Source organism: Furipterus horrens, unplaced genomic scaffold, assembly GCF_987537825.1.
Source record: "Furipterus horrens unplaced genomic scaffold, mFurHor1.1.pri manual_scaffold_1, whole genome shotgun sequence".
Lineage (NCBI taxonomy): Eukaryota > Metazoa > Chordata > Mammalia > Chiroptera > Furipteridae > Furipterus > Furipterus horrens.
Genome location: NW_028327171.1, coordinates 78,556,388 through 78,574,351, shown reverse-complemented (window position 1 = coordinate 78,574,351; position 17,964 = coordinate 78,556,388). Strand labels below are relative to the sequence as shown.

The window sequence follows — 17,964 nt, the reverse complement described above, 5'->3', positions numbered from 1 at the left end:
TTCTTTGAATACTTGGTAAAATTCACCTATGAAGCCATCGGGTCCAGGGCTTTTGCATGCTGGGAGTTTTTTGATTACTGCTTCAATTCCCCTGGTTGTTATCAGTCTATTCAGATTTTTGCTTCTTTATGATTCAGTTTTGCAGTATTTTATGTTCCTAGAAATTAATCTATTTTGCCCAGGTTGTTCAATTCCTTGACATATAGTAGTTCATGGTAATTTTTACAATTCTTTGTATTTCTGTGATATCAGTTGTTACTTCTCCTTTTTCATTTCTGGTTTCATTTATTTGGGTCCTCTCTCTTTCTGGTTAAAAGTTTGTCAGTTTTGTTTCTCTTTAAAGAACCCGCTACTTGATTCATTGATTCTTTGAAAAAAAAAATTTTTTTAGTTTTTTGTCATTTAATTATGCTCTGATCTTGATTATTTTATTCCTTCTACTCACTCTGAGCTTTGTTTGTTGTTGTTCCTTTAGTTTTTTCAGATGTAGGGTTAGGTTGTTTATTTGAGATTCTTCTTTTTTATAAGTAGGACTCTAGTGCTATGAATTTTCCTCTCAGGATGGCTTATGCTGTGTCAGATAGTTTTGGGTTGTTGTGTGTTCATTTTCTCTTTTTTTTTTTTTGTTTCCAGAGAGTTTTTTATTTCTTCCTTGGAATCTTTGTTAACCCATACATTATTTAATAACATGTTATTAAAATTCCATGTATTTGAATGTTTTTGAGTTTTTTTTTTTTTTTTTTTTTTCTTGATGTTGGTTTCTGGTTTCAAGTCATTGTCATCTGAGAAGGTGCTTGATATTATTTCAATTTTCTTGAATTTGTTGAAGCTTTTTATGTGTCCTACCATGTGGTCTATATTTGAAAATGATCCATGTGCATTTGAGAAGAATGTATATTTTGCTTATTTGGGGTTAAATGTTGCTTCTGTAAATATCAATTAAGTCCATTTGATCTAGAATGTCATTTAATGCAACTATATCCTTGTTGATTTTTTGGTCTGGAATATTTGTCCGTTGTTGACAGTGAGGTGTTAAAATCCCCTACAATTACTGTATTGCTATAAATCTCTTTTTGAATGCCCTCCAGTATTTTTGTTATATATTTAGGTGCTCCTATATTGGGTGCATATACTTTTACTAGGGTTATATTCTCTCATTGGACTACTCCCTTAAGTATTATGTAGTGACCTTCTTTGTCTCTTGTTATGGTCTTTTTTGGAGTCTGTTTTGTCTGATATAAGTATTGCTACCTTAGCTTTTGTTCTTGTCCATTTGTGTGGAATATTTTTTCCCATCCCTTCACTTTCAGCCTGTGTGTATCTTTTGTTCTTAGATGAGTCTCCTGTAGACAGCATATATGCAGGTCATATTTTCTTGTCTTTTTTAAAAAATTTTATTTATTGATTTTCAGAGAGAGGGGAAGAGAGGGAGAAAGCGAGGGAGAGAAACATCAATGTGTGGTTGCCTCTTGCATGCCTCCAACTGGGGACCTAGCCCACAAGCCAGGCCTGTGCCCTGACTGGGAATTGAACTAGCAGCCCGTCGATTCACAGGCCAGTGCTCAATCCGCTGAGCCACACTAACCAGGGCACAGGTTGTGCTTTCTTAACCATTCAGCTACACTATATATTTTCATTGGAGTGTTTAATCCACTTACATTTTAGGTTATTATTGATACGTACTTATTGATTGCCATTTTTCCCTTTGTACCTGTGTTTCTCTCTTTTTCTTCATCTTCTTAAAGCAGTTCCTTTAGCATCTCATACAATGCTGTTTGGTGGAGAAGTACTCCTTTAGCTTTTTTTTTTTTTTTTTTAATCTGGAAGTTCTTTGTTTTGCCTTCCATTTTAAATGAGAGCCTTGCTAGCTAGAGCAGTCTTGGTTGCAGGTTCTTGTTTTTTATTGCTTGGAATATTTCAGGCCAGTCCCTTTTGGTTTGTATTATTTCTATTGAGAAATTAGCTGATACCCTTTTGGGAGCTTCCTTGTATATTACTAGCTGTTTCTCCCTTGCTGCCTTCGAGATTCTCTCTTTGTCTTTAAAATTTTCCACTTTAATTGTGATGTGTCTTGGATATGGTCTGTTTGGGTTCATCTTGGTTGGGACTCTGTGCTTCCTGAACATGCATGACTTTTTCCTTCACCAGGTTAGGTAGGTTTTCTCTCATTATTTTTTAAACAGTTTTTTTATCCCTTGCTCTATTCTTCTTTTTCTGGTATCCCATGATGTGGATTTTGTTATGTTTTATGTTGTCCCAAAGCATCCTTAAAGTATCCTCATTTTTTTTAAGTCTGTTTTGTTGCTCTGACTGGGTATTTTTTTCTTTGTTGTCTTCCAACTTGCTAATCTGTTCCTCCTCTTCATCTAGCCTGCTTTCACTTTCTACTAGTGTATTCTTAATTTCAGATATTATATTTTTCATTTCCACCTCTTCTTATTCATAGTTTCTATGTCCTTTTTTTTATGCTGATGTAGTTCCCACTAAGTTCCTTGTAGTTCCCATAAAGTTCATTTTAATTTTCACTAGGTTTTTTTGAGCATCCTTATAACCATTACTTTGAACTCTGTGTCTGATAAATTGCTTGCCTCAATTTCATTTAGTTCTTTTTCTAGGAATTCCTCCTTTCCCTTTGATTGGAGGTGATTTCTTTGTCTCGTTTTAGCTGATTCCTTTTTTATTTTTTATTTTTGTATATATTAGATTTATCTGGTTTGACTCCCTGTTTTTGTGGGGTGGCCTTATGTGGTATGGGTCCTGTGGGACTCAGTGGTGCAGTCTCCTTGATCTCAGGAGCTGGATGCTCTAGGGATGTCCTTTATGCAATTTGTGTGGGCTCTTCTGTTATATTTGAGTTTTGATACTTGTTGGTCTGTTCATTTGTGGGTTCTCCCCACTGGCTGGCTGACTTGAGAGTCTCAACCCCCACCGTATCTTAGATACTGTTGTACAGGTGCTGACAGAAAACAAAACAACACAGAATAAAACCCACACAAACAAAATACCCCCCAACAACAACTGCAATATTAATGACAAGTTAGGAAAGAGTAATAAAGGTGGAAAGAGAATAAGAATATTATGAAAAATAAAAAAAGAATATGAGCTGCTAAAGGAAAGAGAAATGACTGTGAGAGGATAGAGGAAGGAGAAATAATAAGAGTAAGGAATAGGAACAAGGAATTGCCACAAACAGCTGAAGAAAGTAGAAAAATAAAATTATAAAAGAAAATAAGAAAGGGAAGGAGGAAGGCAAAATGGAGTAAGAAAAAAGTACAATATGAGATTTGAGATAAATAATAGTGAAAAACTGGAAGAAACTTGAAGAAAAAGAAAAGATGTGGAAAAGTTATAGAAAGGCAAAAATAATACAAATAATGAAATTGAATGAAGTGAACTTTGTCTCCTTAGGGTTTAGTGCTTGCTTGCTGGGATCTCCTCCTAGATACAACTGTGATGTTGTCTGAAGCTGGTATAAGCCAATTTCAGCTGCTGTCCCTGTCAAGCTCTAGGCAGCCTGTTCAAGCTACAAGTAATCCAGTCTGTGGTTGTCTCCTTCAGGCTTGGCTGTGATCAGATTGTCTTTGCTGCTCTTCACTGCTGACTTTTTATCAACACAAGGCCCAGGGGTCGGTCATCCAATGTCCAGTTACCACCTCCACCTGCCTCTGTCTGCAGTCCTGCCCTTAGTCTCAGCCTAGCCGCTGACCCGTCTGTTTATGAGAGGGATTTGGTGCAATTAGGAAGATGGGACCCCTGGATCTCCCCTGGGAGAAGCCATTCAGATTTCAGGGAAGATGGTGGGTGTGTTCCCCAACCCCTGAGCCACACGCCTTGGTCTTTCCCAGATTATTTCCAGTAGTGTATAGTTCTGATGAGATCGCTGTCCATTTCACATGAGGGACCAATCTGTATAAAAGGGTCAGCTCTTTCCTGTTTGGTGCTGATGGCAGCTCTGTGTAAGAGCTGAGGCTTCTCGGGGTCGGACTCCCTCTTTGAGCCTCTGCCCTTCCCTGTGGTTTCCTGGTTTCTCTCCAGAACTTTTTGATAAGGGCCTGTAAGCTGAGAACAGGTCTGTTGAAATAGGGCTAGCAGGTTTCCCCTTTGTTAGAATTGCAGTCTGTAGGGCACTTAGTGAGGGGAGCATAGCCCCTACTCAAAGCCATGCCCCGTCAGTCTTTGTCAGAGATTGGAGCTCTTGCTTCCTCAGGTGGCTCACTGTTGGTTCAGGATGGGTACTTTCCTATTTCCCTTTTGCAGGAGTGGGCTCAGCAGCTCTATACTTCAAGGGATAGGTCAGAAGAGCCTCCCATTGGGTCTGGGGCAAAACCAGACCCTAGGTGGGGGCTAAACTTTCTTTCTCAATCTAAGACCTCAGTAGGAGGCTAAGCTCTCTGTCCTGCTCCCAGATGCTATCATTCGAAATTCTCACACTTTGAGGGTCCCTGCTTAAAGTTTCTACTTCTTCCCCCTGTGCATACACGCCCACTGGGTGAGTTCTGGATCTGGCAGGACTGCTCTGTGGAGTTTCCCCATCGGATATGGTGTCGCTCTGCAGAGGGCTGGGGTGGGGGCAGGCACACCTTTCTCTTCCCAGAAATTGTACTTTACAGGGGTGTCTGCCTGCCTGCTCAATTCCCAGCCCACAGCCTTTGCAAGAGACACAGTCCCTAACACTGATCTGTGCAGTCCTCAGTTTCCTTGTGAGCCGAGCTGGGTGGGGCATAGAGCACCCCTTGCTGTGCCAATTTCTGACCTTTCTGCCCAGGTGGTTTCAGTGGGATAGGACTCGAAGAGCCAGAGTGGCCCGGCGCAGCTGAAAAAAGTTCAGAATTGCCCCTTTTGGAGTGCCTCTTTCTTCCCCCTGTGGAAATGCGCCCAGCAGGGGGATCTTGAACCTAGCAGGACTGTTCTACAGAGTTCCCCTTTGTTTGTGGTGTCTGCAACCATGCAGGAAGGGGGTGGACACATGTCTCCCTTCCCAGAGATTTGTACTCTATGAGGGGGTCTGCCTGGCTGAAAATCATCTCAGGTGTTCCACTCTTGCCTGTCTAACTCCCAGCCCACAGCCTTTGCTGGAGACAGTATAGAACTCTGTTCCACGTAGCCCCCAGCTTGCTTGCAAGCCGAGCTGGACATGGGCCAACAAACCCCTTGTTGCACAAATTTCTGATCTCCCTGCCCTGCTGGATTCAGTAGGAACAGACCCGGAGATCCAGAGTGGCTTGCTGCTGCTGAGAAAAGTTCAGAACAGGTCAAAAAGCAATCTTCCCACTCCACAGGTTCTTCTCCACAGCCGCAGCAGCAGCAGCTTTGCTCGCTGTGGGGAGCTGCGTGGGGTGGGGCCCTGTTCACATACTTGAGACTCGGAAAACTAGTTTTCTTTCCCAATCTGCGCAACAAGATCTCTGTTCTGGCCTCCTCCCTGTATTGTGCCAATCTTTGATCTCTCTGCCCAGCTGGTCTCAGTGCGAAAGAACCTGTAAGTCCAGCACGGCTCTGCGCAGCAGAGAGAAGTTCAGGACAGTCCAAGAGAAGCACTTTTCCCGTTGTGCTACATTTCTCTTCATAACTGCGCTTTCAATCTGGTCTCTGCTGGCAGAGCAGCTGTGTGCGGGGTCCTTGTCCAACCACGTTTCAGTTTCTTTTAAAAAGTCTATGCAGTTCCTGCACCGCAGTACCGAGTCACTGTGTGGTTCTCCCACATACAGCCTCCCCAGAAAGCAAAATGTGTATGAAGATCACGCCTGGCTGCAGTCTGCAGGTGCCTCTGACAGACCCAGGAGCAGCAACCTGGTCATATCTGGAACTCTCCAGGCTGGCACTACAGCTATGGATGTGCTGATCACTGTGTGTGTGTGTGTGTGTAGTCTGGGTTTTTCAGATTCTGTATATCCCCCCAAGTGTTTTGCAGTTAGAGTTGGGCATCCCTGTGTTGTACTAAGAACCCCTTCTCTGAATAGGAAGGAAACTCCAAAGCTGGAATTTCTGTCTTGTTTCTCAGCTGCTGCAGGAGCCACGCACCCGGTATTTCCCCGTTCAACTTGTAAAATCTCCTTAATGGATAGTACGAAGTATCATCTGTACTCCTTGGCTTCAGAACTTCCTATCAGCTAAGATTCCGTTGATTGTTCAGGTTAATTGTTGGAAGATGAACTGAAAAACTGAGTTTGAGGCAAGAGCAAGTGGACTCAGTTTCCACTTACTCAGCCGCCATCTTCAAACATCCTGTTGCTGGTTTTTTTTTTTCACCCCAAAGTTGCTTATAACTTCTGGATGTATTTTTCTATTCTATATGATACAAATATTTCCCTCCAATCTGTTGCTTGATGTTGAATTATGCTATGTCATTTTTGTTGTTATTCAACTATTAAAATATTTTTCTTTGCCTTCTGTTGTTTTTATATTATTTAGATAATGCCATTAAATATATTTTTAAAAAGTATTATAGTTCCAAGTAGGAAAAAGTAATACATTAGCCATTTTAAATTATATTAATCCTTTTTTAAAAAAAGATAGACAGACTCATACATACATATTGGTTTGTCACAATAATGAATGGTATTAGTTAATTAGTTAAATTCCCCAAATTACCAATAACTTTGTAAAAACGTTTATTCTTCACATATTCAAGTGCCATATAGTATTGCCGGATTTTTAAGGTTTGACTCATAGTTGGTTAAAGAAAATGTTTTATTAATTTTTATCATTGAAGTTTTAAAACGAAAATAGTTATATCAATAATAACAGTTGAGGTGATGAGAAGTGGTCATATTTTCTATAAATCTTGAAGAGTAACCTGAGAGGATTTTGTGATGAGGTAGAACTGGGATGTGGGATAGGGTTGGGAGGGAAGCAATGAAGGATTATTTCAAGATTTTTTGCCTGAGCTCCTAGAAGTTACTATCAACTGGAGCTTCACGTGGAGCCAGTCACAGTGCAGAAACTGAAAGTTCACTCTTGTGATGCCATCTTTGAGATTTTTATTGGTCATCCAGGTGGGGATATCCAGTAGCCAACTGGATGTATGATGCGAAGTGAGGAGGGAGGCTTGAGCTGCAGATATAATGTATTATTAGGATGCAGCCATGAAACCTAAAGTAACCAATTTTAAGAGGTCATTAAAAGGAGGAGTCGACTAAGGCCTGGCCAGTGAAAAATGAGAATAATGAAGAATGCCTGATGACCTGTAAATCAGGTTAAACTAAACTATTGTATTGAGGAAGCAATAATCAACGCTGTCAAATATTGCTGGTAGGTCATGTAAGATGACGACTGATAATTAACCATTAGCATTAGTATCATGACCTTGATGAAAGCAGCATGGCTGATTGGTATGAGTGTGCGAAAGGATGGGAGGAGAGGATATGGGCACTATAAATACAGACCACTGTGTCAAGGAGAGCAAAGAAATGGGGCCTTTTTGATGGGATTTAAATGCCCTTCATTAGGGGATAAAGAAAGTTGTAGAGGGAATGATAGGATTAGTTCATGTGGATTCAGGAGCCTTCTATTTGGACTTGCTTTTACCATGATTTTTTTTTTCCTGTTGGTAGAAATAATTAAGTGTGTTAACTTATCCGGTATCTTTTAAATAGTTGATTGGACTATATTCCTGCTTCAGTGATCATGGAAGTTTTCCATTAAAATTAAAAGAGTAGCTTTCAAGATGGTATGGCTATGATTTTTGACATAGTCATTTCAGCATGATAATATTGCCAGTGTAGTTATAATGTAAACAGTAAGTATTGTTTGCTATGTATGACCTCTAGCAGGAACTTGAATAATTTTTGTAGATCATTAAAAAGGCTGTAGTTGTACACCAAACTTACTTTTTGAGTTGTTAACCAAGTGCTATGTATCTGCATTTTTTCTCAGTTCAACCATAGTGATTTTAAATGTCATACAATTTAAAGGCAGAAAATTATTTTAATTCTCATTTTTTAATACAATAATATATTTTGGGTGGAGAGATGAAAGATTTATTTATATAAATTTATTTTTTCCCTTCAGTTTTGTCAAAGCAACATGCTTCACAAGTTCTGGTTAGGAAACGTCGTGCAAATTATATGTTTGAAGAAACCCTCAAGGGTAATCTTGAAAGAGAATGCATCGAAGAAGTATGCAATAAAGAAGAAGCCAGGGAGGTCTTTGAAAATTACCCTGAAACGGTAAGAACTGATGAAAATTAATGTTAGCTTATCTAGGCATGCAAACAGACAGAATGATTCCAGCTTGAGTCTGTATTCCATTGGGTGCCTTTTTAAAGTTAATGATTGTGTATATATCATGTTTCACACATAACCACTTAAGCATTTCAGAAAGAAGTACCTTCAAAGGAAGGTGGACTGGTTAGGAAGACACTATAGCTAAAAGCAATGTGCTTTGACCATTAGAGCATGTGATTGCATTGTTATCACTATATTCATTAAATCTCCCCATTGGCATTTTTAACCAGCCTTTAATATAAAGCTTGGTACATAATAGGTACTCAGTGAATGCTTACTGAAGAATTCATTCAGCACTGTGTTCCCTGAGTCTATTTTAATTTATTCCATAAACTCTTGAGAAATTTCCTGAGCCATGTTATGTCATCATTTATTCCTGGGGTTAGAATTTACATCTTAGTGTACAAATGTTTTCAAGTTAGTTTAGAAAAATCTACTCATAAACATCTCTAAATATCATACAAAAATATGACCTTATCTTTAGTCCTCTTATTTCGTAGTGGAGGATATTCTTTAGCATATCCTGTGGGTAGTCTAAGAATTCAAGTGTGGTAATCTTTGCAGTTACCTCAGATATTTTTTTCTGAGATGAACTATATAACCAAAGGGAAATGAGGGAGATAACATATGCAAAGTACCTCCTTTACCTCTGCCATGGCTTTTTGAACTTGAAACTAGTTGAGAGATAACAAGCAAGAATCATCTCTGTAGTTGGAGAACTTGTCTAAGACAGTAATAACTTGTGTTCTCTTCCATTCTTTTACTTCCATCTACCCTAATACATACCCAAAGATTCAGTTTGAATATTCTCTGGCATTGCATCAAACTGTTTCTCTCAATTTTGTTGCTCTTCATGGATAAGCAATTTTTAAGACAAAAATATTTTATTCTACACAATATACAGAGTATTTTTATTTTGTAGAGAACAGATACATGAGCACACATGTGCACACACACATTTATTTTATTATAGAAATTTAAAATATATACTAAAGTACAGAGAACAATATAATAAACCCCAGCATACCTTCCTCCCTCTTCAACAACGATCAATAATCTGCTCTAAGTGTTTTGCCTATTTTCTACTCCGATTTTGTTTCCACTCTTATTTTGTTTTGCTGCAACATTTTAAAGCAAGTGTGCATGCCTGAGATATCATATTATATCACACAGAAATACTTGAGTCTGTATTTCTAACCCTGTAGATATGTTCTTATACTTCTTATGAGTAGCAAATAAGGAGTGAGGTCGAAGATGATAATGGAGAGATGGGAAGACAGTGGAGAAGAAAACTCATGAATGTGCTTCCATTCCACTCATTCTGACATCAGTCTCATTGACAGAAGAGAAAGATATAACAGAGAAAGGAAGAAATGGAAGAAATAAAAGAAAAAACATTTGTAATTTCTTCTCACTGTTATGCTGCCCCACATCCCTAATACTCTAGTCCACATTTCCAATCTCTACCCTGTTGTTTACCTCTCCATTATGCCTAATACTATATTTCTTTCACCCAGCACATAATCTCCTTTTGAACCCATTCATTGCTGCTTATCGTCCTGACTTTTGTTTTGTAGGAGGTAACACCACTGTCTGAAGTAACACCACTGTCTGAAGTATTTGATGGGGTATTTCATCCTTATAAACTAGTAGATAAGAGTTTTGTAGGTTTTTACGTGAGAGAAGAAAACAGTGAGGACTTTGTTTCTGTACTGTATGAAGTTATGTTTTGTACTTAAGTACGTTTTTGTATAGAAACACTGGTTTCTCATGAGGTGTTCTTGTGCTAGTAATGTTACACATTAATACATTATGGCTTAAGAAGGCTTTTGTGAAACAGCCTGAGAACTTTACTACTAGAAATCACTTTTTAACATTTTTCTCTGCCTGGTAAAGTGCATTCTTATTCCAGATTACTGGCTTACAGACAGACTTTTGGTACATAACCAATTAATACATAACGTATTACTTGTACCTATGATGCTAAAAGATAAATGTCCACTTCAGTTGACTTTGATGATGCCAGTGTTATTCAGCATTGAATCTGCTGTGTGTAATCAGCCTGACATGAAATGTGTCAAATGGGTATCTAATCATTATGGAAAAAATAAAGGATTTACAAAAGGGGGCATATATGATTACATTTAACAGCTTCAATAGAACCTGTTTTCAGATTAGAAGCTTTTGAAACATGATTTAATTGATCCTAAGAATCTTATTAGCTTAATGTTATTTTATTTACTCCTCGTATACTTTTCTATAGAAAAAAATCTTATGGAAATGACAGTTATATGTAATTTATTAATATCTTTAGACTTGGAGTGGTGACCACACAATACTGTGCACAGATGATGTGTTGTGGAATTGTGCACCTGAAACTTGTATAATTTTGTTAACCAGTGTCATCCCGATAAATTCAATAAAAAGGAAAAAAAATATTTGCATCTTTAAAATAAAAACACATTTTAAAATTGTTTTAACTCTATAGTGAAATTTAGGTTTGCTAAGACAATTTATTTACTTTTCTTTCTTTCTAGGAATATTTTTATCCAAGATATTTAGGTAAGTTCAAAGGATTTTATTCATATAATTCTAGAAATGCAAGGGAACTTAGATATGATCAAGTCCAATCCTCCACCTGTATATTTCATCCAATACAATTTCATTAGCCTTGGGAGTAAGATCCCATTATGTATGCAATAGTGCTGTCCTTTTATTAAACTTACACAGAAAAATTTAGAATGGTTCTTTAATTAACATGGAATTTTGACTTGTAGTCTTTTCAATTTCCTGTCTTTCTCATAGACTCACTGGACTAATGTTAAGTTATATTTATGTCATGGGTTATCTTTTAATGAAAGGAATGATCTCTGTTCTCTCTGGAGCTTGTGGCATAAATAATTATTGAAATTATTAACGACTTCTCTCTTGGCAACATCATTTCGTCATACCTTGCAGTATCCCTTTTGTACACAATTCTGGACTCCCAAAGAATGAGGTGTCATTTCCATATCCAAATACATGAATTGATTTCAACTAAATATCAATTAAAGATAACAAGATTTTGGTTTGCTTTAAGCAAATATAAAAACATTTTGTATTAATATTTCTTGGGATAGTTGTCGGCATTTTCAGTAATAAAAGTTGAGTATAATTTGCTTGCCTCTTTCTGGTGGGATTCTCTGTAGGTTCAGCTCACAGAGGTGTTCTCTTCACCCTCCTTTAGGCTCAGAATATTCCCTGTCTGTGCATCTTTCCACCCCGCTGTCATCCCAGTCAACCTGAGCTGCAAGCCCTTTAGAAATGAAAAGTGAATCTTGGGAAATAAGTGGAAATGTACTCTGATATATATTAATTACTATGTAGCTTAAAATGTATTAATATAATTTTGCAAATAACTTTCTATTAAACTATTTCTCTTGAAATTAGAAGGTTTAATTACAATTTAGGGTTTTACTTTTTGTTTGCTTTTGTTTAATTTTGAATACCCATGTAAAGATTCCAGAGACCAGCTTCGATTGGGTATATCTCTTCCTTTCCCCCTTTCCTAGGGAGCCTTCCATTGAAATGATGGTATGTACTTATAACAACCCTTCAGAACAATCAACAAATAAGAGCTTAAGACTACTGTGTAGAAGACCCTTTTAGTGCCAAGTGCTCTTTTTCATAGTCCTGAAGTAGTTACTCTTTCATTTTTGAGTATCCGTAACGGTCCAAATCTTGTTTGCATGGCACGTCCCGAGCCAAGGAGACTCCACTATAGCATACTACATTTCATTTCACCCTCTCGTTAACTGCAGGACCTCAGTTCAGTGGCATCTCTCTTTAGAACTCCATGGCATGACGTACTTCTGTTCAATGGGCTGCTAGGTGTTTTCCAGTTGAATTATGACAATTCTTTTTATAATTTCCAATCCAGCACTTCTGCAAGATCCTAAAATTATGATAATTTTTTTCTGTGATTTCTTTATTTCCATTTTATTCTTTCCTTCATCCACTTCCCTTTTCTAGCCACTAATAACAGACTTAAATAGTTTAATTCAAATTTGGAAAGGAGATGCTATAAAAATTGTGTAGTGATACTATTTTTGTCTCCGGATATGAAGACGCAACAAGGTTTTCTGAAATCTTTTTTGTTTTAATTTTTATAGGTTTTATTTATTTACTTTTAGAGAGAGGGGAAGAGTGGGAGAAAGAGAGGGAGAGAAACATCCATTGGTTGCCTCTTGCACGCCCCTAACTGGGAACCTGGCCTGCAACCCAGGCATGTGTCCTGACTGGGAGTTAACCCAGCGACCTTTCAGTTTGCAGGCTGGCACTCAATCCACTGAGCCACACAGTCAGGACAAATTTTCTGAAATCTTTATCTGCTACATCTTAAAAGAACAATGGGATATAGATACACATCCATGAAAAACATCTTTTCTTTTGTAAACTTATACAGGGCTCACTTTGTCAAGCAAAAACTACAGGTTTGTTCTGTTAAAGTGGAGACAAGACAATAATAAGACTATTTAAGCTTCTCAATTTTAGGTAGAAATTTGAATATTTTATACTAAAACACAATATTTGGCTATTAAACATTACAAGCTTGCATTAAAAAAACATAGTATTAATCCCCATCTCTTAGGTCCTTGTATTGAGATTGTTTCTGTAGATGTCAACACTCTAGAAAATATATACCTTTGATCACAGAACCTATTTGGATTAAGATAAGTAACATTTCAATACAACATGATGTGTTTTGGAGGAGTACCTTAGATAAAATATTTTTTCTTTTTTCTTGTTTTATCCCTCTCAGCTTCCATTTTGTTGGTTCAACCTAACTTTCTCTTCTGGTCTGTCTTATTTGGCAGCATAGTAGAAAATCTAAATATCAAATGAGTAAATAAATAAGATATAGGCTCTAGTCCTAATCATAAAAATTTCTACTCTGTCAGGTTATGCAAGTTATGTAGCTTTCCAGGTCCTGTATTTAAATATATGCTGTATTTTCTAACTCCAGAGCTATTGGGAATACTAAATAACTATTTATGGAGATATACTTTTTATTGGATCAAGCTTTCTTTAAATGTATTGTTATTTAACCAACCCCTAAATGAAACAAAAATTTATTTTTATTATGGCTTATTTTTTAAATTAAAATACAATATTTTGGACCTTATTTACACATAGGCATATGTGATGAATCCTATGGCTGAAAATAGAAAAGAAATGCTCTTAGTTTATCTTTTATGTCATTAAATTGTATTTATCCTGTAGACCAGATTTTCCTACTTGATAGAAACCTTTATAATTCTGTCCCTGGTAAACCTAACAGTAATTTTACTAATTACCACAGCCCATGCATGGAGTGCCTTATGGCGAGATAAGAACACCAAGGATATTAGACCACTAGTAACCCATACTTTTTGGACAGTGTTGAGATTTAGAGTTTCAGGGATTCAGAAAGCACTTCAATCTATCCACAGCTTCCATTACTGCATTGAAAAGAGATTTTGGACAGAAATACTCTGGGTTTTTAAGTTGTGTTCTTTTCCTTAAAAAATAGAATAAATAACTCTATCATCTATATTGACCTTTAAATTATCACCTGATAGAGTGGAGGAATCTATTAATGGGAGAGAAACTTCTTGGGAAGAATGCTAAATTATGAGCCTAAATATAAATATTAGAAATAATTTTTAATTTCTCATTCTTGCCAGTTGGTGAGTTAGCCCAGAATGCTGACTTCTCTTAAAATCATCTCAAGAGAAACAGTAGCGTCTAGCCATGAATAATAACAAAATAAAGTAAAAAAATTAAAGAAATATGAGAAACCCATGGGTAGAGTAAAGGCTGGCTTCATCTAGTATGTGCATATGGGAATTGGAGTTCTCATTGCTGAGGCAGTATTCAGAGGATAGATTGGAATATTTAAACAAATGATCTAAACATTCCAACCAAGAAAAAAATAAAAATTAAAGTAAACCCCAAGTAACAAGAAATAAGGAAATAACAAAAAAAGGAATAGAAATAAATCAAATGGAAAACAAAAGAGAGATTATCGAAAGCAAAATCCCATTCTTTGAAAAGTATAATAAGTTAGACCAACCTCTGGCAAGAATAATCCAGGAAAAGAAAAAAGGAAAGAAAGAATGCCAGAACAAAGTATAGGATAAAAATGGGAAATACTATAAACCCCAACATAGATGAGATTTGTGATTAAAAAATAAACAACATCATATTGATGAAATAAAATATAATCATAAAATATTACAAGTAGCTATATAAGATATATTTAGCAATGGTAAAATGGATACATTTCTAGAAAACTATAAAACATCTATAATTTTATAGGAAGAAATGGAGAACTTGTTCATACAGATGAGTATAAATAAGCTAAAACTCCAAAGCCATCTTCTCTGTAATCCCCTAAATCCAGACCCAGATGTTTTATAGGTGAGTTCTTCCACATAAAGAAATTATTAAAGTTTCTCATAAAATTGTCCTAGAAAATAGAAAAAGATCTATGCTGTGAGCTTATTTGAAAAGACTGGTGTAATTTTGATTCTCAAACCAGATAAGGACAAAAAATTTCATTTGTAATTTAATTCTAAATAAAATGACATCCAATCTAATGTAAATTATATTAAAAATAATGTATCATGGTGAAGTAGGCTTTATTCCAGAAATTCAAGGGTGGTTTAACATCAGAAACTCCATTAATGTAATTCTCCACATAAACAGTTTATTACTACCTCAGTTCATACAGAAAAAGCAGTTGATAAAGTTCAACACTTAATTATGATGAAAAAACTTTTAGCAAACTATGATTATAGGAGAACTTTCTGAACTTGGTAAAGATTATATAGAGTAGCCATATAATTTATCTTCCAGATTTTTATATTTTGTCGAGGACTAATTCTACACTAGATAAATGTCGAGTAAAAAAAAAATAAGTATGACTCTCCTGGATAAATTGGTATATATGGGCATGCTAATGATATCCATACAATGTGAGAGAAAGAAAGAATGGAAGGAAAGAAGGAAGGAAGGAGGGAAGGGAGGGAAAGAAAGGATGGAAGGAAAAAGAAAAGGAAAGGAAGGAGAAAGAAGGAAGAAAGGAAAGAAAGGAAGAAAAAAAGAACAAAATCTATAGTTCAGAGTCCCTCTCTATATGGCGGTTCACTTATCGTGGGATTTTTAAAAATATATTTATCGCGTATTTTTTGCTATATCATGGGATTTTTGCAGTACTGTATACGTATGGTGTTAAAGTTACGTAGGTTTAAGAGTGTAGAATAAATGAAAGGTTCCTACTTCACAGGGGGGTCTAGAACATAATACACACGATAAGTGAGGGAATACTGTAAACATTATACTTAATGGATAAACTTTAGGTATAGTCTCTTTTTGATTGAGAGCAAGAATGGAAGCAATTTAGGTTACAGATAGTTCAATAAGGAGAGAGAAATAAGAATTGTGTAGATCATAAGGCAAAATATATGTCTATCATTACATATTTGTAATTGATATAATATACCTAGAAAAAAACAGTATCCATAAACAAAATATTAGAACACATAGGAGATATTAAATAGTTCTAAGTCTTCCCCATAAAAAAATCAGTAGTAGGTCTTTACACAGTAGACCACTAAAAAATAAGAAGTTGGTGCCATTCACAATAGCAGCAAATCTCATAGAATATCTAGAAATATCTTAAGAATATATAAAACTTCTGTAGGGAAAAAAAATCAAACTAAGGATATAGAAAATGAACTGAAATCATAGAAAGATATTTCATGCTTTTGAATTGAGTGATGTTATGAAGATTTAAGTAACCTATATATTTGGGGCAGTCCTGTTTAAAATTCCAGCTGGATTCTTTTTTTTTTTTTTAATTTAATCAATTAATTTATTTATCTGTTATTTTAGAGAGAGGTGAAAGGAAAAAGAGAGGGAGAGAAATGTCAATGTGTGGTTGCCTCTCACACGCCCCCAACTGGGGACCTGACGTGCAACCCGATCATGTGCCTTGACTGGGAATTGAACCAGCGACACTTGGTTCGCAGGCTGATACTCAATCCACTGAGCCACAGCAGCCAGGGCCCAGCCGGATTCTTTAAAGGAATTCTATAGTATCTAAATCAGGGAATAAATTTACACATGCCTAAATGAACCTTAAAATTGCAAAGGAGGAAACGCCTCATCAAATATTAATAATAAAAAACTGTAGAAAGAAAATCACTTGCTATTGTCAGAGGAACATGTACATTAATGAACGTAACAAAGAGTTCAGAGACAGAGACATCTATATTTGGCAACCTAATATTTGATCAAGATGATACCACCTATCACTTTGAACTGTTTAGAAGATCATGTTGGGAAGACTGGCTAACTATAATCAGAAAAATAAATCTGTGTTCCTAACTATCACCAAATGTAAAGATGGATTGTAGGTGAGATAAAAACACAAATGTTAAAGTAAAACTATGAAATTAAACAAAAACTATATGAGAATATCTTCATGCTCAATGGCATGGAGCAAAAACTTCAAATGCAAAAACCATAACACAAAATAATTGGTAGATTTGATTACAACAAAATTAAGAACTTCTCTTAAAAGACAGACATAAAAATAAGGTTAAGAGAAGATAAGAGGCTCTGGCCAGTGTGGCTCAGTTGTACCGTATACCAACTAAGCTCAGTTGGAGCATCATCCCCAACAGCACATCCCTAGGTTGTGAGTTCAGTCCCCAGTCCGGGCTCATATTGGAGGCAACCAATCCATGTTTCTCTCACTCATCGATGTTTCTCTCTCTCTCTCTCTCTCTCTCTCTCTCTCTCTCTCTCTCTCTCTCTCTCTCTCTCTCTCTCTTTCCTCTCTCTCAAAAAACAGTAAACATTTTTTAAAAAGAGACATAAAATAATGAGATGATATTTATAAATGTTTAAGTTTCTGCAAACCCACATGAACAATAAATAAGTGCCAATACAAAAGTGGTTACAAAATAAAATATTCAGAGGAGGAAACCCAAAATATTTTAAAGTGACATGAAGCTATGCTCCATCTCACTGGAAATCAGAAAAACAATGAGATATCATTTTATTACCTATTCTACAAAAATTAGAAAGCCAGGATATGAAAATTATTTTTATTTTATCTTCAGCCAAGGACATGCTGACTGATCTTAGAGAAAGGAGAAAGAAGGAGAGAGAGAGGGAGAGATACATCAGTGTGAGAGAGAAACATTGATTGGTAGTCTCTCATACATGAGTGAGAAACAATGATCAATTACTTATTGTACTCGCTCCAACAAGGACTGAACTGCAACCTAGGTTTGTGCTCTGACCTGGAATTGAACCCTCAGCCTTCTGGTTTATGACACAATCCTCCAACCAACTGAGCCACACTGGCCAGAGCAGAATATAGAAATTCATATACTCTGCTTGTGGGAATGCACCTAGCCACTAAGTTCATGCCTATCTAATGGTGAACCTATCTCAAAGAAATTTTTTATGAATGTACTAACGAGACATGCATGGAGATATTCACTGCAGCACTACCCTTGTAGAGGTGGGAAATTGGAAACAATTTGAGTATCACAGGTAGAGAGGATTTTTTAAATGGTAATTGCATGCCATGAGTAATGTTTAGTAGTTAGAAGCAATAAATTAGATGTAGTAGCACGAATAGGTCATAAAAATACAATGCTAAGTAAGAAATGTCAGAGAATATGACTTATAATACACAACC

At 36.3% G+C, this 17,964-nt stretch overlaps 1 protein-coding gene across 1 annotated transcript in view; it reads left to right on the top strand.

Moving 5' to 3' along the window:
• PROS1 (protein S) overlaps window positions 1-17,964 on the top strand; it is an 80,275-nt gene that overhangs the window by 17,365 nt on the left and 44,946 nt on the right. The window contains exons 2-3 of the mRNA XM_090276008.1: window positions 8,011-8,168; window positions 10,763-10,787. Of these exons, the coding sequence (XP_090132134.1) occupies window positions 8,011-8,168; window positions 10,763-10,787 (183 nt within the window). The remainder of the gene's footprint in view (window positions 1-8,010; window positions 8,169-10,762; window positions 10,788-17,964) is intronic.